Raw genomic sequence first — 25740 nt, 5'->3', positions numbered from 1 at the left:
TTTCTACCCTCTGCAAGTTCCACAAGATGTTAAAGGATAACATAAGAACACTCTTCCATAGATTTTAGAAGGCAAACCTGACTGAGTGAGATCTCTTGGAACAAGGAGAGGAGATATCTGAATTTCTGGCCCCTGGTGCTCTCTGTTACATAGAATTCAGTCCAGTGTTGACAGACCAGAAGCTTTAAGCTCGACTAGGCATCAAAGAAAGCACTTAATCAGAAGCCTGGCTACTTAAAGCTACTACTTGGAAGGATTAAGTGCACTTTGTCTATCTCTTCGCAATGTCAGTTTTAAACTTGGAAGGAGATTTTCAGAATAACCAAATCGATTTAGAAGCCAGAATCCCTTTACTATGTAGTGGTATCTGTGCACCCAAAGAACACAGCAGGTTTGGAGAAGTCTCCCAATATAATACACCACTTATGACAGCTACATAAATAAGAAAGCTCTTAGCCATTGAAGAATTGTATCCAACCTTTTTATAAAAAGCTGTGGTTTTAATAGTGGTATGGGTTTACAAGAGCTAGATGTCTGTTGTGACATTTGTGAAATTTTACTAATTACCAGAGAATAGCACAGGTATTTTCCAAAGACCGCATTACAAATGCATGCAATTTATAGGGCTTCAAAACATGCATATTTGCTGAGAGTTGCTATTATTTATATAGCATCAACAGTTTTCTAGTGGATACACAAGCAGAAAGAGCCTGGTATAATTACTGTACAACAGCACAGAACATCATAATAGCAAAATTTATACTACTCATTCAGGAAAGCAGTAGTCCAGAATTACCACTGGCATGTTATTTGCTTAACTTTTGAATTCTTCCTTTATTTAATAGGAAGGCATCAACCATCTAAGTGTAAAGAGAGGTCTTCCGTGCTAAGCTGAAATCTCTTTTTTACCAGGACAAAACTGTGAGAGATCCTATATGCTGTTCCTGTAATACATATTATCATGTAATAGCACATGACCTACTTTTATGCTTATTATTAAAATTATTTTGACAAGTAGATGACTATGCTATATGTATTGGCATTGCAGAATGGACACAGTAAACATGCTGGGGAAATTCTGAATTTAGAATCAAATCATTTAAGTGATACGGTATTTTTAACTACTTTTCTAACCCTGTGAAAAACTTGGTAAGTACAACACAACTGCTGTTCATTTTAACATGTATTACCTTCCTACCTTTTGTCACCTTCATCATATTGGAGATTTAAGGAAATTTTTTTTTTTTTTTTACTTCCTCAATATCCCTTCAAAACAGGTACAACTCACTCTTTTTCTAGATGGCATTTCTAAGAACAGCTAAAAAATACTATTTGTATAATATAAAGGAGTTTTGATTCTCAGGCCCTGCAATAATTTTCAGATTATTTTTTTCCCCACTTCTTTTCAGCTCTAAACTCTTCGGGACAGAGATTTCCTCTACATTTAGAAGACACCTACCAACTATTGAGCATTTATACAGTCTAAACAATAACAAATATCTTTACCTAAATAAATTCTTGATGCAGCCCCTGCAGTGGCAAACTAAAAAAAAAAAAAGCTTCACCATCTTCAAATAACATTTACAATCTGATTTTGCATTTACACTAAAATAGAAATGTTTATATATATTTCTCATGTAAAAATAAACCAGAAAAACTGAAGGGAGAAAAATTGCTTCCAGCAGACAAAGCACAGGCTAAGAAACTACAGACAGCATCAACTTAGAGGTCTGCATCTCATGAAGATCAAATATACCAATGTGCTCTGAATATTGTGACATTTAAAAGTACAGAAGTAATAGAAAACAAATCAGACGTGCACACACATAAGAATGTGCTTACTTTTTCTTTATAAAAAAACACAGTAGCATGGAAATCCATTACATACCAGATCTAGAAGAATCTAACAGGAGTCTAATAATTCTGTCATAAACCACTATTCTACATGAATATGGCTTTTATTGACCTCTTTTGATCACAGAAAGAGCACTGATAAGCTGTCAAAAGATACGTACATGGCTCCCAATTTATGCAAACAAATACCAAATGTTACAATTGGAAAAAGTGACTGCAAAAACCAACTTTGCACATTGAGTTACATTTTCAATTCTATAGTAACGAAAGTTTTACTAATACATCTTATTGTGACTATACAGCCCAAACAGAAATGGGAAAAGAAGCTGGTGCACTGCAGTGCCTACTAAATTATTAAGTTCCTAATGGAAATGCCTGGCAGACGACTCCTTCCTTACAAAAGACATAGGAAATAAAGCCATTTCATGACAGGGGATTTTCTGTTAAGCAGTAATCACAGTAACACTGTAACTGTAAAAAGTATCAGCATGCTGCTAAATACATGGCTTCCACATTCTAACATCTAGACAAGGCAGAGAAATATTTCAGAGTCACATTATGCCTTCAGCCTCAAAGAAACTTTCAAATTTAACTTAAACGTACCAGCCACAAGAACGTATTTTTAGGTTTAACTGCTTGTATGCAATGTTCAGCATTTCCAAAATACTGTGATGATTTTCAATGTTGTTTTACAAAAGAGTTTTTTAGATACTGTGAACAACAAATTCTTTCAAGGATTTCTTCTTCCATATTTAGAATTTAATTTTTCTCTGAAAGCTCCAATTACCTGAGAAATCAGGAGAAAAGCCAACTATTATGTTTTGCACCTCTGTGCATTTGTGAGGAACAGGTCACTGATGTCTTCACTTCTCTGTGCAGAGAATGCTGGTAAATGCCCTCTCAGGACACAGCATCACTTGGGTAAAGCACGTAACGGAGAACAATCTTTATTCTCTGGACATCATAGCCTACAGATACAGTGTTGCCAGTGCAATGTGTCATAAATGTATTTTATGTATTGTATATCTTACTGAAGCCTCATCTTTCCCAGACCACTGCTGTAAACTAATAGCATGGAAGTCTAGTCTCAAACACAGCGAAAAAGGGCTATTAAACTGACAGATTAAAAAACAGGTTCCACTGGGGTTCTAGGTACTATAAGAACAGCCACGCATGTTCATCTAACATCGATATTAAAAAGCACAGGGAAGCAAAACTTCAGGGCTCACCTATACACAGTGCTCCTAAATTCAAGTAATAAAGCCTACTTCACCTATTCCTGCATACAAGGACGTTGTCTACAGCTGGTCTGTAGTTATCTAAGTTTCTTTACAATGTTGTAATTGCATTCATGCAAAATGTGCACAAAGTTAATAGTTAAATTCTTAAGACAACTTGCACATAGGCTATTCCCTAAAGGTTAAAAAACGCCACCTCAGCTAAGCAGATTCTCCTGAAGAATCTATTTCTTCAAGAAGAGCTGTTCATAAAGATACAATTAGACCACTGATTTGCTCTGCAAGAGATAGGAATCATCTAATCTATCTGAACACTTTGTTCCCCCATCTGTTGAATGAGAAATAGTTTCTCATCTTTGCAAAGCACTTTGAGATCTACTAGATGACAAACGCTGTAGATTTTCGTGCAATTCTAGCCACAGCAGGAGATAGTTTTATGATGACTCAATAGCATCAGAAATCGGAGAGGTCAAGCTGCAGCTATTATGACCCAAGTTCATTAATACTCTGCAAAGAGAAATCCTCTCTTTAAATTGTATCTATCAAGAAACATACCTACTTCTGGCTTTCTAAAAATAATACAACTAATTAAAAAAAAAAAAGCAACCCCTAAAGTGCAAGACTTGATATAAATACACATCAGGAGATATATCCAATACTGATCTTACTGATCTGTCTGCAAAATGCGTAATATTTAATACTGCTCATTAGTTGAAAACAAGATTTTTAATTTTTTTTTTTTTTTAAGAGCTAAGAGTGCTTTACCACTGTTGCTTTCATTTCATGTCTATTCATAGGTTTTGTTAACCCCTTTATTCCATTGCAGCTCTGCTAAAATGCAGACAAAACCTTCTGGAAGAATCCCATGCTACCAAGACACAGTTAATAAAACAGTTTCCAAACCTATGTTCTGAGTTTTTGTAAGCACAATAATTGATAAATTGGATTGCTTCATGCCCATCCTTATGCTTTTATTGGAGGGATGGAATTGCAGGTAAATGCAGATTGCTCATTAATCAAGCAATCTCTCTCAAAAAAAAAATATCCGCATCCCCCCAATCTGATTTACAACCTCACTTTCACAGGAAGTGTAGCCAAGGCTAGAGAAAGACAAGTATAGTTTATCTCAAATCTTAGACATTTGGATACAGCTTGAAATAATGATATAAGGCATGCTAACAAACACCAGGGATTATTTTAAACAGGGAACAAAAAAGTTACTAATTAATTCTTGAGCATTGAGCTTCTCTAAAGATACAGACAGGGTTTCCTAGTAATACATCTATCTTATTCAGTGTAAATATACACCTTAATAAACCTCAGTTTCACCATTAGAACACATTTAAACAACTCCTATTTACAAAGTTAACCTGTTAAAGAACAAAAGATTGTAAACTATTTCTTACCTACCAGTGACAACAGTAAACACCAGAACTTCCAAGTTCCATTCTGAATTTCATCCTTGATCCACTATATGACTTGTGGGAGAGACAAGGAGGAATGAGAAGCTATTCAAGCCCCTGTGCAGCAAAACATTAGTTTATTTATAAGCATTCTGGTGATTAGAAGTGGCTGAAGAATGAACTTGAAGTTAACAGGCACAAGATTTGCCTCACTGGGCCATCATCTCTCCTAGCTTTACATTATTCAATATTAAATCTGAGCTAATAAAGTTATTTTTTCTGTGCTATTCACATGAACATTACAGGAGAACTTATTCCTTAAAATTGCTTTTATAGCTAGGGCCACTATTTTAGAAATATATTTGTAATATTGATAAAAATGGTTGTTGAACTGTATTTTGCACAAGCAAAATTACATGCTTTTTTTGTTAGTAGTAACTTTAATACGCTGAAAATGCTAAACTAATAAGGTGAAAAATAAGTCTAGCATAGTACATATTTTTGCATATAATAACACCTATCTTCATCATTACAACTATATCATGGTTGTCATATAATTTATTGAAGGAATATATAACAGAAAAGTTGTTCTATAAATTATACACTACCCAAACAGATTTTTTTCTACAGAAACTAATTTTTTACGGGTATGGTATGAGTGTTAACTTTTAGGTGGTGAGATTCCTTCCGTGACTAGTTAGGAGGTGCTGCAATAAAAGGCTCTTAACTGGTACAACCTTGTGAAACACTTCCATCTAGTGGCAGCAATAGGAATACTACGAACTGCTGAAGTAAATTGCGACGTGGAATACACACAGCTGATACAATCTTCTAGTAAACAGTCCTCTAATAAATGGCTTCATATTTGATCAAGCTTTTCCACCACACCTTACTAGAGGGGAAAGAAAAAAAAAAAATCACCATATCAAATATCCATCTTCTTGAAACTACTTATTTCAGGAAATATAGTATAGCCAGCAAACTTTTCTAAAATAAGAGGAAAAAAAATCAAAAACTATAGAAGTCTAGACATTTTTGTTACCATCCATCTTTTTCTGGGAATGCTGTTCAGGAACTGTGCTGGCAAGTGGCAGACTTAAAACAGCTAAGAAAAACATGAAAGAAGTGCTAATAAGTGACAAATGGGTTTAGATGGAAAATTACTCAAACAGCCCTGGCAGTAGGAGTTTTCTTTAATTTTTGGTGGAACTCAGCAGGGAAGTATCCCAGCTATCTCCTGAAATAGTCATTTTAGGGTTCCACAATCTAACAAAAGCCAAGTCTAGAGCACTCTGTATGGATCCCCCAGACCACACTGAAGCTAGAGCCTGCAGTCTCTCTGGTGTAATCCCAGAAGTCAGAAACCCTCTCATGATAGCAGCAGTAGAGGGAACAGCATGGGTTCAACTGTGTAGTATTAGCCATAGCTGGCTAACGTGACTATTTAGAGACATATTTATAGAAGTTTTAAGCAAACAGGAAATAAATTATCTGATATCCTCATTGCATTAGCCCATTGCTTAACACTCTTTTGCTACATACAACAACCCTCACATTGCTACCTAATAGCACTTTGTAAGCATTTTTACCTCAGAGTCTGGATTCCCTCCTCTGATCATCAGCAAAATTTGAACAACTAACAAATACACTGTTGCCCCGCAGGACGAGGAGCACAAAGGAACACCTTTGCATATTTCCTTTTGGACTCCTACTGCCAGGGCTGTTTGAGTAATTTTCCATCTAAACCCATTTGTCACTTATTAGCACTTCTTTCATAAAAGCAAACAACCCTTCCTTGGGAAAAAAGCATAAACAATCTCTGATCCTCTTGAAAACTAGGAAGGGAATTAACATGCTGTCCTAAAATAATAATATAAAAACCCCCAAACAAACCAAAAACCCACCTCACCATGAAATCAGAAAAGTTGCAAAACATACAAAACGGACTCAATCTAATCACAGTATGTAAAGTATATAAAGAATGAGAAGAAATTTTCTGTCCAAAAACAATAAGCTTATACTTGCAGAGGTGAATCAGATGTAGTCTCTTCTTCTGCCTGCAGATGCCATTACTGGATCAAATTAAATCTAAACTGCAGCTTGTTTTTCTTCATCTAGAGTATTCTCATGAGCCAGTTAGTGCTAGAAGAGTTTATTTAACCTTAAATTCTAATACTGCTACAGCTTCTTTAAAATCATAGCTAGAATGTGCTTTTCTTTAAAATTGCACTTACATACAACATGTCTCAATAAAGACGAGCTAACATTGCTTGTAGGATTCTCAAGTAATACAGCATTCATATTCTGAAGATATACTTCCTCTCAGGACTGTCTTTATGTGAAATAAAGATGTTTCTTATTCCTGATAAGTGATAAAAATGAACAGTTTAGTGCCTAATCACATTAGTTTGACTCCCAAGGCTTACTAATTTCCATAACAAAATCTGATTTTTATTGTATTTTTGTGTGGTAGTTTACCTCTTGTATTAATGCTGGATGATGCTAAAATGTGTAGTTTTATTCCTATTTTCCTACTATTAAACAAATAAAACTAGAGCCTGAGTTGTAAAAAGCAGTGAAGTAGCAGATAAATACTCTCAGAATCATTATGTATTTTTATTAATGTAGTAGTAGTTTTCAAATAAAGGATTGAACTGAAGAAATACCTATTTCTTATTAACTTCTTTAAGTGACTTCTATTATGAAGAGAATTTCATTAGTTAGGTTTTTCTTAGTTTTATATTTTCAAATGAAACTAAGGTGCAGAAGCCTGAATACCATACCTCCCCACTTTATATTTAAAATTAAAACAAAGCCTCCCTCTTTTTCTTTTATGTTAGTCAATAAAATCCATGGGTCAAGCACATAAAGTTCTAATCACCTTTTTACCTGAAACCTGACTAACGAAGATTTTCCTGAGGGAATAAGAGAGGACATTAAAGGAACCAGCCAACCAACAAAAACCCAACCCCAAAACACAAAAACAACACAACCACCCACCCACAAACTATCTATTACATAAATACATGTAAGAAGGTAAAGCCAGCATAACTTCAGTAAACAATACGTTCCATTAAGGTCTCTAAACTTCTCTTCATAACACTTCCCACTCTCCCCATGCATGTTCCTGACTGCTGACTCAACGCTTCTTTCAGCAACACAGAGCTGAAGACTGTAGGTTTGAATAACCCAGAGAAAAAACTCTCAAGACCTAATTTAGTGCTTTTAGCAGAAGCATGACAAGCTACTATAGCAACTTAAGCTTCAAGCTAAGGCCATAAAAGCCCCATCCGTGCCAACATGTGTGAGTAGGTTCTACTGGTACCTATGGCTGCAGATGGAGAAATAGTAACTAGAAAATACTAGCCAAAGAGAGGACGCATGCATGCTGAGAGGTGTAGCACATCAAAGTCTCACAGGTAAGCCAACATGAGCCTCCACTGCAGAGTCAGAAGCTCACAGTTGTTGCTCCAATCTTGTACCCACATACAGCAATCACTCATAGTTACAAGTGAAGTGTGAAGGAGTAAGCGAATGTACTGTGTTAACAGTTATCTGCTGGCAGTAAATACCTAAATTCTATTCCAAACACTCAGTTAATAAAACGTGTTTTAATAAATACTGCTTGCGATCCCACTCCCATCTCAATTCCCCCAGCAGAGAAATTTACAACACCAACATATATCCCTGCAGAAGTAATTAACTTTGTGACATACTAAAGTAAAACCTCTTCTTAAATTGCACTGTTTTACTATCTGCTTTGGTTTACAGTTTAGAACCTCCAAAGGTAATATCACATGAAGATTCTTCTGTGTATTACACCGCTATCTGCCAGAAGCTAGTCAGACTTTACAGTCAGACCTACAAAAATGCAAGATATTTTCACTATCTGAACTATACTGCACAGCCTGTTATCTCAGCAATATCAGGGTCTACTGTATTTCACCGCTATGCCTAGCAGGTGATGCAGATGCTGCGTTCAGCCATGGCAATTCCTCTGCTGACCTGGGCCTAACCCATACCTGCCTTCAACTCCTTGGAAAGACTAGTAAAATAACGTACCATTCAAATCAATCCATCCCAAAAATCTACCTGCTATGATTCCAATTCCTTGACATTCATAATTTATAGAAAGACTAGTCTATAGTTATAAATATACCTTACAGTATATTACACCAATAGATTACTGGAGCCTCAGCTAGGCTTGTTGATGTATTAATGCAGTATGCTATGAGAGCACTAGCTCACTCTGATGATGTATGGTCACCATATATATCGTAAGAATGAAATACTTCAATGATGTATACCTGTAACAAGGGCACCAAGCTGAAGAAAACACTAGCAGAAGTAGGTTTTGTTAACATATTACTCTAAAATATGAATATAGTATTAACAATGTGAATAAGAGACTGATTAGTTGACTGTTTAGACATGGTTGGTTTGCATGGAGGAGAAAACAAAAGAGCAAGCAGCAAGAAGTTATTGGCAACAACATTTTCACTCATCCTGCAAAAGCTAAATTTGGTATGATTAAGGTTGTCTATCTCATACCTTAGTTAAAACTCTATCCAAAACCCATTTGTTTGCATGGTCTCTTTCTCCCCTTCAGAAAGGCTAAAAACTCAAAGTCAGTTTGAGCTCCAAATTTATGAAGAACTTGTCTTTCAGTTTCAGAAAGAAAAAAGAATAAGACAAAAAAAATTTTCATAACACACAGAACTACAAAAACAAAGATATCTTCTGAGAAATGCTTTTCATTAAATACAAGAACAAAAGCAAACATGATTAATCATCTAGGCAGGTGGAACATCAGTAACACACTTGAATGCAATTTTGCAATAGGGACTTGACATAACACCACTGTATTTATTAGCAGAAATTGGAAGGGATTAGGTATTTTAACATTAATAAGTGTGGATTAGTTCATGAGTATTCACAACCTCTAAATGTGTGCTGTTAAGTGTATTAATAGAGGAAAGAAACTTAGGTAAAGTAGTCTTTTGTTTTGTTTCACTTGTAAGGTGTTTTCTGTAGCTCATTAATATTCCAGATTTTTACATTAAAATACTTTCAGCAAGGAAGCAGTACTCTCAGTGACAAAGGAAGGTCTCAAAACCAACTATATACAGAAGAAAACTGACAAGGAATTTACACTTAAAACTAAAAATTGGTGATCAGTTACATGACCTAGTTCTACTCTTTACAATGCTCATGATTAGATACATGATTCAGAAGAACCAGTTATGTTTTTAAAACTTTCAAATACAAAATAATACACTTACAGATGTAGAAATATACCAGGTTTCTCTTCCCTTCGAAAGCATAAAAATCTGAACAACTGAATATACTTTGTTAACCCTTGAGCAGAATTGTTAAGGCCTTTACAGTAGGAAAGCAATTAAGCAACATCACACCTCATATGAGAAGGAAATTATTCACTGCAGTAAAAATTGTTGAATATTTTTGATGGCAGGACTACACTGCAAGACACTTTTTGACAAAGTATTAAGGTATACTAGTCTTTCAAAAAATGTATGTGGGTTAATGGTTCAGCATAATTACCTTTCCCCATTTCCTCCAAATCAGAAAAGCACAAAAACAACTGATGCTGTTTTCAGTGATAACTACAGTGTGAAAGTTTTCAAAGGAAAAGGATAATTGACTCTTTCCTGTAGTCTTTTCACAGAAAATAGTTCTAAGAGCCTGACATGTTCTCAAAGACTGAAATTTTCAAAATGTTGAGCATCTTCCATCCAAAGTAAAGATGATACTTATGAATACCTGGTTTGGAAGCTTTGATATATAGGAAAAAACGTAGGTTTTAGCTTATGAATTTCTAAGCACTGTTGTCATTAAAATGTGCTAGATCCAGGTCTCCTAGAACCCAATATTAAAGAATAAAAGTTCCAATTCATTTTCATCCTTACTGTTACTTTTCACTGGTTTCAGCCAGCAGACTAAAGGTAAGAGGTTAAACAATGACTACAGGAAAAAGCACAAGAAAGTAGTTGATTGGTAAAGTTCTCTACAACCTCATGGGACAACTTACACATTAAGGAAGAGCTATGAAGGTGATTTCAGCAATCAAAAGCTAATTCTCTAGCAACAACACTCAACATGAATTTCAGATTGGGTTGAAGAGTACCATCATTGATACTTTAAGCCCACATTTTTCAATGGACTATAAAACCACTCAAAAAAGCATTCATCAAATAAGATTGTAAAGTATTTTTACCATCTCTCACAGTTTTCCCCTATAAAAATAAATACAGTTTTTGCTTTGTTTTTAAAAAAAAAAGTTGATATTTTAAAAAATACAAGGCATAAAAACCACATTACAGTTGCATTAGCACTACCAGATCATAGCACAGCAGATGAAGCAACAGTGCTAACAAAAAAATTGGTACCCACATAATCTACCTTTCAAGTGTCAAAGATAGGAAGGCAGCTGCCTTCTCTCTAACTGCATGCAAGAGAAATCTGTTACATATGTCCTTCAAAGGAATCTCCTACTGTTACACAAGAGGCCTAAGACAAAGATTTAAGATGAAGAGATGTGAATGTCCTACCAAGCATTTACTGTGTTTCCTAGTTATTCCCCAACAGTTTTTAGTTTCTCCATTCATATTATCTCCAACAGATTTTTTTACTTACTGAGGTAAATTATTTCTCATAGGCTTAGGTAATAATAGACTTTTATTAAAACAAAAGGCACTATATTTTAAAGTTCAACAGCCCCTTAAGGAATCCCATTTTCACTTGTGAAATTTATCATACAATCATGTCATTTACTTTCCTACCACTTCCTAATTATATTAGCAATAAATTTTAGCTTTTGTGATATGTTGCTTTCCCTCCATGTAAAGGGAAAGAGTTTCCCTGAATTTCTTGGTAATAGTATTTTATACCCACTGTATCCTATCAGGTGAAAGTTCTGCAGGAAATGGAGGTGAAGACTGGAGTTTGTGTGTGAGTTTTGGAATCTCCTTCTGTCTCCAAGCAAATTCAGCTTCACCTGTTTCAACCTGTCCTCCCTGAGTCTCAGTAGTTTCATTACAAAGAGTCTGAGATATCAGTAATGGCTGTCCTTGTTCAAGTTCAAAATTCATAATAAGGGAATCAACCAGAGAGTCCAATTCATCCAAGTTCAGAAAAGGTGCAGGTATTTTCTGGATAGGATTGCTTGCAGAAGGAGAAGACAAGGCAAATAAACTGAAGTAGCTGTTAAAATATCCAGCTATGATACAAATCTTTTCTGCAAAGCTCCTGAGAGGGCTTGTGTTTCTGCATGACCCTATGAAAAACAAAAGCAAGAAGAATCAAATGCAGAATTTTGCTAAGAGAAACAAAGTAGCCCTCCCTTCCTCTTGCTTTATAGGTCTCCTGTAGTCCACAGGTTACTATCAAAACAGGTAATAACCAACCCAGATAAATACCTTGTAATGTAGAAGAAACAATTTGACAGACTTCAGCTAGGCACTGCTCCAATTCCAAGTATTTAGCAGCTATGTTACTGCTTTTCTTTATTTGCTGATACAGAGATTCCTCTTCTGGTAATTGAGATTCTCTTTCTTTCTGTATTAATAAAGAGCAATTTTAAAAGAACCAAATACATGACAGTATATTACCTATTAAACATGTTTATTATGGATTCAGTCACATAAACCAGGGCAATGCTGAAACGCAAAATGAAAGTGATGCCAAGTCACAATACATAAGATAGTTCCAAAAAGAAGTGCAGATTATTGACAGGTTAAAAAAAAAGAGCAAATGGAAATGTAAAATCCAGAAAAGGTTTGACTCTTCAAAGATAGATTAAATCACCAATTCTGGTTTTTAATTCAAAATACCAGTAACTATGGCTATAAACTAATGAAGTAGTCCTAACACAGTTACAATAGCATTACTGAACTTGAGGCTTTCAACTTAAAAGAAAACAAAACAGGTGGTTAGGCTGTTCATGATGAGCACAAAAAGAAGGAATGTAAGATACAAGTACCTCCAGAAATCCTTTAAGTAAAATTAAAATCAAATTGTTTTGAGTGGAAATGCAGTATCCAGATAAGTTAGCGTTCCAATCACAAGAATGCCACTGAGACAGGTAGTGTTACTGGGCAATTGTAGATATACAGAAGGTTTCAATTCCTCCTCTTTGTTACATACATCCTTTAAATTTAAACCCCAGACTCAAAGCACACATTTTGTGAATCATTTCTCTTACCTTTCTACAATAAGAGATGTTATTTTCAAGAAATCTGGCTAATGCCACAACATTATCCTTTATTCGAGTCTGAATCTACAAAGAAATTTTAATTTTTAATTTGATTCAAGACAAAGTAAAAATACATTAATATTTCAGAAGGATAACAATGAACACTGGCATACTAATGAGAAAAATACTCAAAAGCAGAAGTAATGTTTTCTGCAACATACCATGCAATTTTTCAAATAAAAATATTAACTGGTAGAAAACATAACCCCTTAATATGGGAGGATCAAATGAACAAATTTAACTATTTGCTAAAGAAAGGTTGTCCTGTAATTTTTCTATCACTGTCATTCTTAGTGGCAAGGGTAATCTCTTAAATTAACACCCTGGTGTTCCCTCCCCAACTTCATATTAGTTCCGCCAGCCACAAGCACATACAGGAATCCTGCAGATACATAGGAATCTGCTGCAAGTGAACAGCGCTCTGGAAAGCAGACTGCTCAATTCCTTTGGTTGGAAACATGAAGCATTTGGGAGTTAAGCAAGCAGATAGGAACATAAAAGATTTTGGACAGTTCTGTTATTATCTGTAGGATTAAGAATGACAACAGTGAAAACCAGAGTAATAAGACATTTTAGCTTTGAGACAAGCAATTTATCACTCCTCTCCGGCTCATTTGAACCTTTTATCCCAGGACATGTATTACAGATTTTTGAGTAGTAACAAATTCTTTGGAAATAAGTATTTTCTATATCCCAACTCATTAGGGAGACTTTCTTATTGGCCATAGTTCTGCAAATTTCTTAACTTTGAAGAATAGGAATAAACACACGTGAGGCAGAAGACAAGATTACTCAGGCGTAGGTAAACCACCACCTTTGGTCTTGCATGCTGTCTGTACTGAACATTTATTTGAAGGAAAAGTGGCAGAACAGGCCTATATATCCCAACACTGAAAGGAAGAACATACACTATATACACCTAGTACCTTGCTGAAAAACATTTCAATCTTTTCAAAGTACTTCCTTGGAATTCAGCCAGGCTTTCTGTCAAAATGACTCACCCACTGAGAAAGTGGCATATTTCTAACTTGCCTACCAGAATTTTCATAAAGTCACAGAACTATTTTTAACTACGGTACTTATTCCTTATACTTTATTCTACCTCGCATAACTCCCTATAGTATCAACTTTCTCACCATTTGTCACCTAAGCAAAATAAAAGCACAAAATTACAAGCTGTAGCTTAAAAAAACCCCCCTGCAGCAAAAAACCAAACAACCCACTACTGAATTCAGCACATAATAAGGTCTGGTTTGCTTTAAGTGTCAAAATACACTAGAGACACAACAATAATATAATGTTTGTTTCATGAAAGAGTAACTCCTCCCTAGAAAATTTCAGCATACTGAAAAAAATCATAACCAAACCTGTTCAATTCAATAAAATATAACTGCTAAACTGGAGGGGGGAAACAAAAGTATGCACACAACTGTTTATAACGAAGTAGTAGGAATATCTCTTCTTAAAATTACAAGAATAATTAAATTGAGGTCGTACTATGAGAGATAAAAGCTTCCCATTGATGTAATTCCTTTCATATGACATTAAGTTTGGAAGGTGACAGGAACAACTCATTAATAGAATATAAATAATTTGCTGTAACATTCCTATAAAGCATTAGAAAGAAAATTAAGATACCACTGCTCCTTATCAACCTGGAAAGTATTTGAAGGTCAGCTGTGATTTTAGTGAATGACATGAAATCAAGCAGCACTTTTGTGGCTTCTGCACTATTAAATAGGTACTTTAGTCAACCAATTTCCCTCCTAAGTGCCCGATTCATGAAAGTGCTTTAGCGTAGCCCAAGCATTAAGCACATGAGAAGACTAGCTCTTAGAAGATATCACTGAACTATTTTAATTTTTAGGTAGTATGCTATTTGGGACTAGGACTGTAAGAACAATATATGACAAAATGAAGTCTTCAAACTTCCTAATAATCTTCCTGACAGTAACTGTAATAACAGAAGTAATTACTATTATCAATATAAAGGAACACTTAACTTTCAGGATCATAAAGTGTTACTACATATTAAATATTCAATCTTTTCATAAATCAAACTCAACAGTATTATACAGAAAAGGTCCACTTACTCCTTTGTGCCAGTTTTCATATGCCCCCTCTCTTTCATGGTTACACTATGAAATTTTACACAGAATGCCCTCCAATGCACAGAGAAATTGTTCTACATAAGATATAGTTAAGTGTTCTGTCTACATATGGGTGAAAGGCTAAACACTGTAAAAATTTCTGCAAGACTGTAGTCAATATTCCCACTTACCACCCCTCTCAAACTTCTGTTACTGATCATAACTGTATTCCTACTATAAAATTTCTAGACGGAATTGCTGAAAAATAACAGGACATGGTCAAGTGCCTCTAAGATACAGTAGTAGTTTTTCATCTTACTTTCATCTCACCTCATTTTGTGGATATGTTTTCATGAGTTCTTTCTGCACCATTCTTGTTTTTTCCTGCACAGTATCAATGAGAAACTCCAGCCCTGAGCCTACTCCATCATAAATGGCAAGTATAAAGTCCTTTTAAAAATAAAGGTTCAAAATATAATGATTAAATGAATTGATACAGCCTTAAATTAAAACAGATTTTCTGTAGTGGGCTAGAAACTTGCTTTTCTTTTGAGTCAATTGTCCAGTGCTGGTCTATTCAGTCACATGTTATTCTTGGACCACAGGGGTCAGCAATTAAACCTCCTTCTTCCAACTTTCTTCAGATTTCTGAAACCTCAATGTGGTACTTAATCACAGATTACTGAACTAAGTGTTGAATTTCAGTGAAATAGGTAGACTTGTACAGTCTCAGTGCAGGTACAATGCTAAAAGCACAGTATTTCTTTCTCTTTATAGATGGAAGTTATACAGATTTAAAGTGTGTCTTTAAGGAAAAACAAAATGCAAGGTTATTAACAAGTATCCATTTTCACCATAAAAATGAAGTATTAGATAGACTCTGAAAATATTTAAATCAGTTGATCGTTATATGTAACAATTTGCTTCTGAGCAAGTTACTGAAAATAAAGGTGATGTCAACATTAAAATTACTATTTTTAATCATTATTTCTAGTAAACATTTTTTCACCTGTAGAGTTGTTGCAGGAATATTGTTCTCTTCAGAAAATGAAATATCAGTTCTTGTAACTACTGCCAAATAGCCTATGTATTTCATTGTTTGTTTTACTGTTTGGTTTACTTTGCTCCATGCTTCTGTTACCATCGAGGATATATCTGAAGAACATCCCTGAGAAATAAAGGCATATCATTCACTGAAGCTAGAAAGCATCTTTGGTCAAAGAGCACACACTTTCTATAACATAAGAGTTCATAGCATACAATAGCTTGAGGCATTTTCAGCTTTACATCTTCCTACTTCCAGTGGTTTATCTACCACAGCTAAAAGACAATACCTTGCAGCCACAGAAAAGAATGGTATCGGTATACTACACAGTTTAAAAAAAAAAAAATTACTCTTCACAAGGCTGTAGTATGAACCAGAGTAGTATTTACTGGCCACTGGCTTATAAATACGTTAACAGTAGCACTTCACAATCTAAACTAGCATTTGCTCTTGTCGCTAAATGCTTTATTATCCCTTTTTATGTTTAAGAACCTATGCTATTGTCAGGGCCTAGGCACAGAAATGTCTGCATTACTCTGACCTAGCATATGGAAGTACCAATTTAGCCAGCAAAATTGCACCCTTTGCTGTTCACCTTCTTTAAGTGTATTCATTTGTCATTGTATACATTGGACATTTAAGTGTTCTTAGCAAGTCTGTAGTAAATATTGCATTAGTCCATAGAACTTTTCTACACACAGAAGAAAGCTGTAATACACTTTACCTGCAATAGTAACTGTAAATAGCCTCCCAAGTTCTTTACTTCCTGTTTTATTTCTTCATCAACTTTTATAGATCCAGGGCACTTTTGAACATTGTTAAGCCAAAGCTTGGTTAGAACCACAAGCTGGTCAAAAGCAGAGATAATTCTGATGCTGTAGGACTGAGCAGCGTGATCAAGAGAAAAAACTACAAGAGAAAGAGATCTATCAGAAGGTCTCCTTTTCAAATAAAAGTAGAAATGTTAGTTCTTTGGATAGGCAAACATGAATGCTTGTGCATCTGAAAGACAAGTCATATGAAAACAAGACTTACAGTTTTCTTGACATCCTTCATCTTGCTGTTCATAGGCTTTTGAAATGACAGACACTCCAGAGAAAATGATAAACAAATTAGTTAGGAGACTATCTGCTATGCTCTTTCCTCCTTCGTGATTCTGTTCCAGTAAATCTAAAGCTGAACTTAGAGATTCTTTGCAAATTCCAGGAAGAAATGATTCAGAGAAGCTTGGGCATATGCTGGATTTATTCTGTGAACCTGTATAACAAAAGCAAAACAGATAGACAAGAAATTCTTCACAGGACTAAGTAGTCAGTCTCTGTAATACTTCTTCAGCAATAATCAGCTACTCAAGATGGCAAGTCAGAACAAATGTGTATACAACATTCTAAATAGTTTCTAGATTCAGTTAATATTACTAATTCCACAGTGAAATTCTTTAACATGAATCTGTCTGTTTCAACAATTGAACCTACAGAGAGACAGAAAATAACAAAACCCAGCCAATCTAAAATAACTGAATGCATAAAGATATTTGGAAGACTGAAGCATCTAATATTTCAGAAAAAAATTTTATAAAAACACGACAGAAAGGTTGGGGGAACCTCAGGAGTTGAATGAATAGCAACAACTCAAGCAAACGAAGTCTCCAAATTATTATATCAGGATTCATCCTCTGGCAATTTGTTACATGAACTATAATCTTTCTCCAATTAACCTGCATAGTTAAGCAGAGTAATGTTTTAGGTAAATTTAAGTAAGGGTCATAAGTGCTGGTCAGTAAGTTTTTGCTCTAAAAAAACATTATCAAAAATACAAAAAACCCAACTGTTAACAGCTTGACATTATAAACTTGAAGGTATTATGAACAGGACATTTTTCATTTTGTTTTCCAACCCATGCTGTATTTTTTTAAACAACTATTAGAAACACATGTGTTTTATACATGTAGTAGTTTCAAGTTCTCAGCATGAAATGAAAGGTGTTCTGCCATATAGCAAGTACCTGCCATATAGGAAGTTTGTATATTCTGAATTGGTTGCAGTTTTATCTCTGACAAACATCCAGAAATTCTCTTGTTCTTCATGAAACTTCTACTTCTAGAAAAGGATGAGTGAAACCATGAAGAAGCTTTAAAAGAAAGGAATCTCTCTCCCCGCACCCACTGAAAGTTCAGTGAATATTAACAGACATCAGGCAAACAAAACAAACATCTACTTTCAATTAATAGAATTTGTTAACACAGAACCAAAACCAGAGTGAAAGCAAGACTACACAGCCCGTCGGATGGATCCTCCTTACTTACTTTCTTCAGGCTCTTGCTACTACAGCAGAATCTTCACTCCACATTCCCGTTTTTAAGCTACTAGTTTATTACTGGATTATTATCTAGAACTTGCAACAAAACACATTTCTTTCCTACCTATTTGGACCATGGGAAGCAAACATGTTGGCTTTTTTTGATTTTGTTTGCTGGACAGAATGAATTGCTTTTGGAAAGCCAAATAGGAGGGCTTTTTTCCTTGGTAGAAGTCAGATGTTCTGTAAAGTTCTCTACTGTCAACAAGGCTTCTCTGACCTGGCTCTGGGTGCTTACCTGCTGGTGCCCAAGGCCAGCTCTTGGTAAGACAACTGTCTGAGAAGCCTCAGTCAGCCTGGAAGTTGTTCAAGAAACAGCTGGAAGGAGACTCAGGAGGGTCTCCCCAACTTTTCTTGGAGCTGCATTTAAAATGAGTCGCTTGCCCTTGGTCCTGCCCGACTTACACTGCAGTTGTGTTGTGATCATGCCTGTGCTGGGCCATATACGTTGTTGATCTGGACCTGCAGTCTTGACTTCCCAGTTTGACCTGGGACCTCGTCACAACAGCTGTACCAGCAATCACTGACCCTGCCAACTGTCCCTGAACCTAATCCTGACTTACTGAGCCGATTTCCCAGCTTAACCTCAGCCCTGCCTCATCATTACATACTGAGCTGTAGATCTGGACTGTTGGCTGACCCTAGTTACCATCGCCAGACCTACTGCACTCACCTCAGGCACTGTGGGGCTACACCCTTTCTGACAAGGGCACTGCCCTGTCTACCCTCCTGTCACATTCAGCCCCAAACTGCCCTTCCCTTTTAGAACAGCCTGTCCTTTATGCTCAATGTCACTACACATCAGGAGCACCAAATGTTTAAGTAGCACATGGAATTCAATTTATTTCAGCAGTATGCATGACTGACATAAGATAACTGCTGTCAATGCAGCATACAAAGCCAATTTCCCTTTTCCAGTACCTTTTCTTGTTCAGTTCAGCCTCTATTGTTGCATTTTTAAAATAGGCAGAACAAAACCAAACACACTTCTGAGAGTCAAGAACACACATTATAATACTGTCCAGAAGGCAGCATCAGACAAAGAAAAGTATAACATTATTCTATCATTAAAACAGTATTTGGACTAAAAATAAAGAAACTGTTTTTCCATTGCATCCTTTTCAGATAACTTTTGTTTACTTAAAATGATCAGGGATGCTTTCCAAAATTTACAGTCAGATAAACTAACCTGCTTTACAGCAGAATAACAACAATCACATGGGCTGCTACCCACTAGCAAAGCTTTAACTAAGGATCTGTTAGCATTTCCGTTACAAGCTACAACTTGCAAATTTTCAAGTCAGTTATAAATATTGTTACAAGACTAAAACTTCAAATACAAGGTCCCAGACCAATTACAACTTACTCCTTAAAAACAATGTTTTCATATTATAGAAGCATGAAGAAAACATTAAAAACTGCGCATTTCACTCTGCACTGATGATATCTACATACATGGTTTAGAAAGCCCTTACGCATGTTTTGACAAAATATACTTCTGGCTTTGGAGGAACTTTTTTGATTTTAATTTCTTGTCCACGAGGGAAGATAAAAGAATGAACAAACAGAAGAGAACTCATCAGCACAGTGTATGGGGTAAGTAAGGATGGGAACAGATGTCCAAGTGCCTATTTAAAAATCACTTGTGTTACTAATCAAATACATCTCTATCTATAACCTTAAACTGTGGGTCCTCTGCAGGGTAATTAAAAGTCCTGTGCTACAGACAAATGTATCTATTTCTGAGACAGCTTTCTGAAATAATTGAGAACAGCCTTTAATTATGTCCAACTAGTTGTCAATGGTCATTCATAAAACCCTCTGGCACTGATCAGATGTACACTGCATATATGCTGTGCCTGACCTCAGAAACATTGCTGTTTAATCTGCCAAACTGCTTTAGTTGACATCCAATTTTTATTAGCAACATGTTACATACTAACACACATTTCGTAAGTGATGCCAGTAAAGCATAGTAAGGCAACGTATTTAAACTTTCCTTCCTTCTTACAAATATATACATACTTTTAATTTAATTTGTAAGTTTGACATCATAATAAGATAAAAGAATTAACAAATAAAAGACTATGTTAGTGTCACAGAAGCATGTTTAGATATTTACAGAAATTTTTTTTTGCTTTAAGCCTAGATGAAGGAGCTACAAATCAGTATCACCTTCTTCTGGAAAGAGAGGAAACTGAGGCATCTGAAAGGTCAGGTTCCCACTCATCAGCAGGGTCATAAAATACATCAGCAGCTTTATTGCTATCATTACTCTGAAAAAAATAAAGAAAACACGGGGGAGGAAGAGGGTTAAACAGAAGTAGAGTGATAATAAATCATTCGATGTATGGATGAAGACAACATCTTCTGCTAACAGCAGAACAGTAGTTCTAACGTCGTTTCTTTTGTTAGGATATGTGTAATCTAGAAGATAACTGACTGCCAGCCAACTTGAGGCAGAAGTGTTTGAAAACAAACTAAAACAAGATAAACAGTTAGTGAAGATGCCTAGCTACCCAGTATGAGAGATACAGGAACACCAAGTAGAAAACCTTTTCACAGCTCTCTCCACATGTCAGATTTATAAAAACTCTGGGCATATAATTTACAATTTTTATTTCTTGTTATATGTAGTCTCTGATATTGTTAAGATCCAAACAGTTTTTAGCAGTAAGTATGGCAATATTCTTCTGTCACTGGAAATACTCACATATTACAGAGTTCTATCATAAAGGAGTGTTTCCTCAATTTTTTTTCTGGCTTTTTGTTGATTACTTTTTTACTTTTTGGACATAATATTGAAAGATTTTACTTATACGAAGTTATTCTTTCAAATAAAACATAATTCTTTGGTGAGATGCAATTATTTTCTAAGGTAGAAAAAAAAGAGGATTCTGAAGTGTAAAAAACCTTTGTATTTTTCCCTACCAGCACCTTCAGTGCTCCAATAGTTGAGATTTCTTCCTCTGCAAACTTCAAATATGCTATTTATGCCAGAATGTGATTTGCATTTGCAAGCAGCAAGCATCCAAATATTTATATATTTTATTTCAGGCAATTTCTACTCATTTTCAATATTGCTCCAGACTAAACATGATACAGATATGAGAATGAAAAATAACTTATATGATCGGGAGAATGAATCACAAATTCTATTACAGAACAAATTTAGACGAGCTATTCTCTTAATCTAAAACCTGGTCTGAAATATATATTTTTCTTTTGTGTATTAACCAAAAAAAATTCAAACTAGTATAGCATAAACTACAAGAACATTATGGTTCTGCTGGGTTGCCTTGGATCCTTCCTTCATGTTAAGCAGGTCTCTCTCATCTCTAAGAACTTTCCTTCCTTTATCCTCCATTATTTCACTGCAGTCTGAAACAACTTTCAATTCATATGGCAGAAACCAAAAAACAAACAAAATGCAATCATCATCCCTAGAGTCTGGAAAATCCCAGAATACTTCATCGCCAGTAAAAAAAGGAAGGTACTTTTAAGGGCCGCCAGATCTGAGAGTTTGTTTTGGGTTTTAGTTTTTTCCCTCCCCAAGTAGTTCTTAGCCCTCTCAATTCTTCAGCCCTAAAACAGGGAAAAAATGCAATGGAATACAATGAAAACACTGTTCACATAGAGTCAATAAACTCAATTCTTACGACGTTTCTCTCTTTAGGAGATAAAAAAAATACCATTCTCCCAGCAAATAAGGGCTGATACTGTAATCCCATGGGTATTCAATAATTTGGAACCATTGTCTACTTTCATATAACTAGAAAGGTTTTAGCTGATGGTTATAGTGCTTTTTTGTGGATACAGAACCAAATGTAGGTGCTGTTCCCACTTCCCCCTTTCTTCTATTTTACATCCTTCTCTTCAATACAAAAGACAGTATGATATGCAACAAAATACTTCACATTTAGAGAGGTGCAATACAAAAATATCCAGTTTGTCTGATTAAAAGCAATGGAATTAGAAAAAGGGATTAGTGTGCACCTTAATTGCCAGTTTATTAAACAAAAAAAGATGAAAAAAGCCTTTAAAAACTCCCACTGAAGAACCTAAAGCACATACAGACAAAAACAACCAGTAGCAAATTAACTTACCAGAACCACAGAAAGATAGATAGAACATAGTAATGAACATTCAAGTGACACCTTTAAAAAAAAAAATATCAAGCTTTCCTCTAGAACAGATAACCATTGAACAACAAAAAGAACCACAAAGCAGTCCTTGTTTTACTACTTCCCATTCTGTACACAAAAAAACCTGAATTAAGTCATTGATTTCTACAGTCGTCTTTCTAGGTGATGGACAAGTGCATTTACATGTTTCGTAAAAAATAATCACGTTTTGGTGTTTAAGACCACAAAAATCCCTAAGATTTTCCTCCTGTATGGATTATCAAAATCTTACCTTTGATAAAATATTAGTGATTATTAGTGGTTTTTCTTCAGTTGTTACTGACCTCATAGACTTCTTTCATTGCTGCTAGTTTGCACTCAAATTTCTCTAGGCTCCAAAATGTTGTTATTCCCAGTTTGATGTTACGAACCTGCACCTGAACAGAAGACACTGTTCCTGTTTTATCATCAATTTTGTCATGCCTAAGAATTTGAGAAAGTTTAAAAAAGAAAAATAAAGACAAAAAACATTATTCATACTGCAAAAATAAACAAGGTACTTGTAGGTAGGATTATACAGAGAATAAAAATGTGATTACAAACACAGAAATTGCTTGAGACTTCATGTATCTCACAAAACCAACAGTGTAGCCACGAAAATTATTTTTCTGTAAAGGCAAAGAAGGATCCCTGCATTCAGAGGTAGAAGTAGATACTAGCATACAAATTCCTGGCTCTCAAGAAACTCAGAATCCAATATATGCTACAGAATTCTACTGGCAGCATTCCTGTCAAAGGATGTGAAAAGACAGTATCTGAAAAACACAGTAATACACACAACTAGTAGAAAATCCTAGCTTACCTGCGTTTACTGTAGCTTTTTTTTTTTTAAATGATACAGAATTTTCTCTGCACTAATACAGCTCTGCTCACACCAAGAACATCTGACCAATATACAGGTCCACTTCCAGAACACTCTTCAGCTACAACTAGTGAGTAGCATGGCATAGCAAGAGATCTCTGGAGTGAAAGAACTGGTCCCAAACACCTGATATCCACGATAAACACGTTCTGAGGTTTTTACTTTCAACCACCTCTGTTGTGGTCCTGTGAACTGAACACCTCCTCTAAGTGGCACATATTCCCCAGTTAAGTTTTGTCTAAAAGGAGTGCAGTTAAGTGTGCTTTAGGACCACTTTAATATGTGAAACAAAGCAGGACAGACATGGGCATCAGAAGATTCACTTCTGAAGCACACTCAATTCAAAATTAATTGTCTGTAGACATACCTTTAGATACTTGTTCTAAAATTCAAATTTGAAATGCAGATTTCAAACTAACAAGACTAAACTACACACTTAAAGCTAGTTTGGAAAAATGATTTATCTTGTTCAATTTAACAAAACTGTTAAGAAGAAAACGAACAGCTGACTGCATATCCAGAATCCACCCCCCAATTATATATGTGTTATGTACATATGCCCTTATAATTAACTAACTCACTCACCTGTAGAAAATAGTGTTTTTCCCTAATTCATTACTAATGGTGTTGGCCTCTTTGATCATCACAGACAGCTTCAGGGAATTCCAGTTAAGTGGAACTAATAAAGAATATAGCACATAATGATTAAGTGGATCAATGTTATGCAACAAAACTTTAGGGTTAAAAAAAAAGGCAAAAAAGAAACCACAACCAAGAACGTGAGTGGAATTTTGCCAACAATTCTGTGAGTTTCCAATACACTAGGAAAAAATAACCCTCTCAGCCACTATAACCCTTTATGAATGGTCAGGTAAAGGGTGTTTCAGAAACAAAGGCATAACACCAGACACTACATATTAATCTGAGATGGGAAACTAAACAGAATCAATTCTGTTACTCCCGTTTCCCCATTGATTTAATGCCTAACCAGTTCAGCCAGATGGGGGAAGGACTTTAAGTAATCGAGGTAAATACAGACTACATGTATATCCACCTAACCACCCTGAACATGATTAAAACAGAGCTTCTAGAACAGTCCAATACATACAGCTTATGAATAGAAAAGAACATAGCAGCCAAAAGGCTCTTGTCGTTCAGGATCGTTCAAGAAGCATTAAAGGAAGAGAAAAAGCTCCTGGATCCACATCCACTAAATCCAAGCCCACCAAGCAAAAGAGAAGTCAGCACCTTTGCAACATTATGTATATACATACTAGTCATAGTTTTATTGCCACTTCCGCGATTCTTCTGAAGAGTGTGTATTTCTTCAGCAATCTTCCGCTTCTCAGCTTCCAGAGCTTCAAGTATCTTTGCATGATGAATAGTATGGTCTTCTAGAGCCTGGGCCGGGGGGCAGGGAGGAATTAAAAAAAAAAAAAAAAAAAAAAAAAAAATCAAAAATTCTTAATTCTGTTTATTGAAGCAAAATATTTTGTTGCTGTCATTTTAAAGACTCTCAGAACAGAATGAAATTTATATCAGACATCTGCTATATTGATATGAAACCCTTCACCTTCAAACACTGACAGTTTTCTGGTTTTGCTTATTGCTAAGCTCAAAGAAATACTGGAATTAAAGAGAAACAACTTCAAAAAAATGTCATATTTGTTGCAGCAGATATCTATGAACACCAGCCAAAAACCAGTCATTACTTACATTAATGCCTGGAGTCATAACTTTTGGCAGAGGCAACAGTCACTAAAGTTTGGTGCATGAACAAAACCATCCATGTCATATAAGAAATAATGCCAGCATTAGTTTATCCCCAAGTTTAATGCAATATCATACTCAGAGTGTAAACAAAAAAATCTGTTCTTTTGCATAAAATTGCTTGGAAGAAAAATACTTCAGAAACGTTTCATTTACAAAGCTTTCTTTAAAAAAAAAAAAAAAGACAAAACCCTGCCACAAACAAACCACAGTTTATCACCTAAAAAGCTTTTTTTTAACATTACCTGCTTGGTAGCTAAGGTCTCCATTTCTAAACGTTTCTTATTAAAGTGTAGTTCTAGCTCAAGGTTTTGCTTTGCCTTTTCTAGCTCTTGTATTTTAGTTGCAGCTTTTTGGTTATTCAGTTCTTGGATTTTCTTCTTATGAGATTCTTCTCTCTAATGCAAAAAAAGACAAATGAGAGGAGGTGTAGCGTTTCTGCAGCATTTCTGACCCACCCCTTAGGCAGATACTAAGGTTTATTTTCACTTCAACACATCTAAAACATGCAGCCCCTATGGACTACTCAACCCAGTGTCAGCGATGAAAAGTTATATCCCAGTTCACAAGCATCACATTATGCCTTCTATAGCACATTTAAGAAATAAGATACGCCATCATTATTATTGTTTTATCACAACATGTTATTCTAGTTCAACTTTTG

General features: G+C 35.3%; 1 protein-coding gene across 1 annotated transcript in view; it reads right to left on the bottom strand.

Annotated features, from left to right (window-relative positions):
* Window positions 1-11177: 11177 nt before the first annotated feature.
* The window catches only part of KIF14 (kinesin family member 14), a 32140-nt gene continuing 17577 nt past the window's right edge, over window positions 11178-25740 (bottom strand). The window contains exons 18-30 of the mRNA XM_074832714.1: window positions 25322-25474; window positions 24581-24707; window positions 23892-23985; window positions 22729-22867; window positions 20436-20536; window positions 17907-18001; window positions 16938-17159; window positions 16627-16811; window positions 15867-16025; window positions 15188-15307; window positions 12717-12791; window positions 11932-12070; window positions 11178-11789 (exon numbers count right to left, since the gene is read on the bottom strand). Of these exons, the coding sequence (XP_074688815.1) occupies window positions 11398-11789; window positions 11932-12070; window positions 12717-12791; window positions 15188-15307; window positions 15867-16025; window positions 16627-16811; window positions 16938-17159; window positions 17907-18001; window positions 20436-20536; window positions 22729-22867; window positions 23892-23985; window positions 24581-24707; window positions 25322-25474 (2001 nt within the window). The 3' untranslated portion in view covers window positions 11178-11397. The remainder of the gene's footprint in view (window positions 11790-11931; window positions 12071-12716; window positions 12792-15187; window positions 15308-15866; window positions 16026-16626; window positions 16812-16937; window positions 17160-17906; window positions 18002-20435; window positions 20537-22728; window positions 22868-23891; window positions 23986-24580; window positions 24708-25321; window positions 25475-25740) is intronic.

The sequence above is a fragment of the Strix aluco genome, chromosome 8 (genome assembly GCF_031877795.1).
Source record: "Strix aluco isolate bStrAlu1 chromosome 8, bStrAlu1.hap1, whole genome shotgun sequence".
NCBI classification, from domain to species: domain Eukaryota; kingdom Metazoa; phylum Chordata; class Aves; order Strigiformes; family Strigidae; genus Strix; species Strix aluco.
Note: the sequence above shows the minus strand (reverse complement) of the source record. Positions and strands in the feature narration are given on the sequence as shown.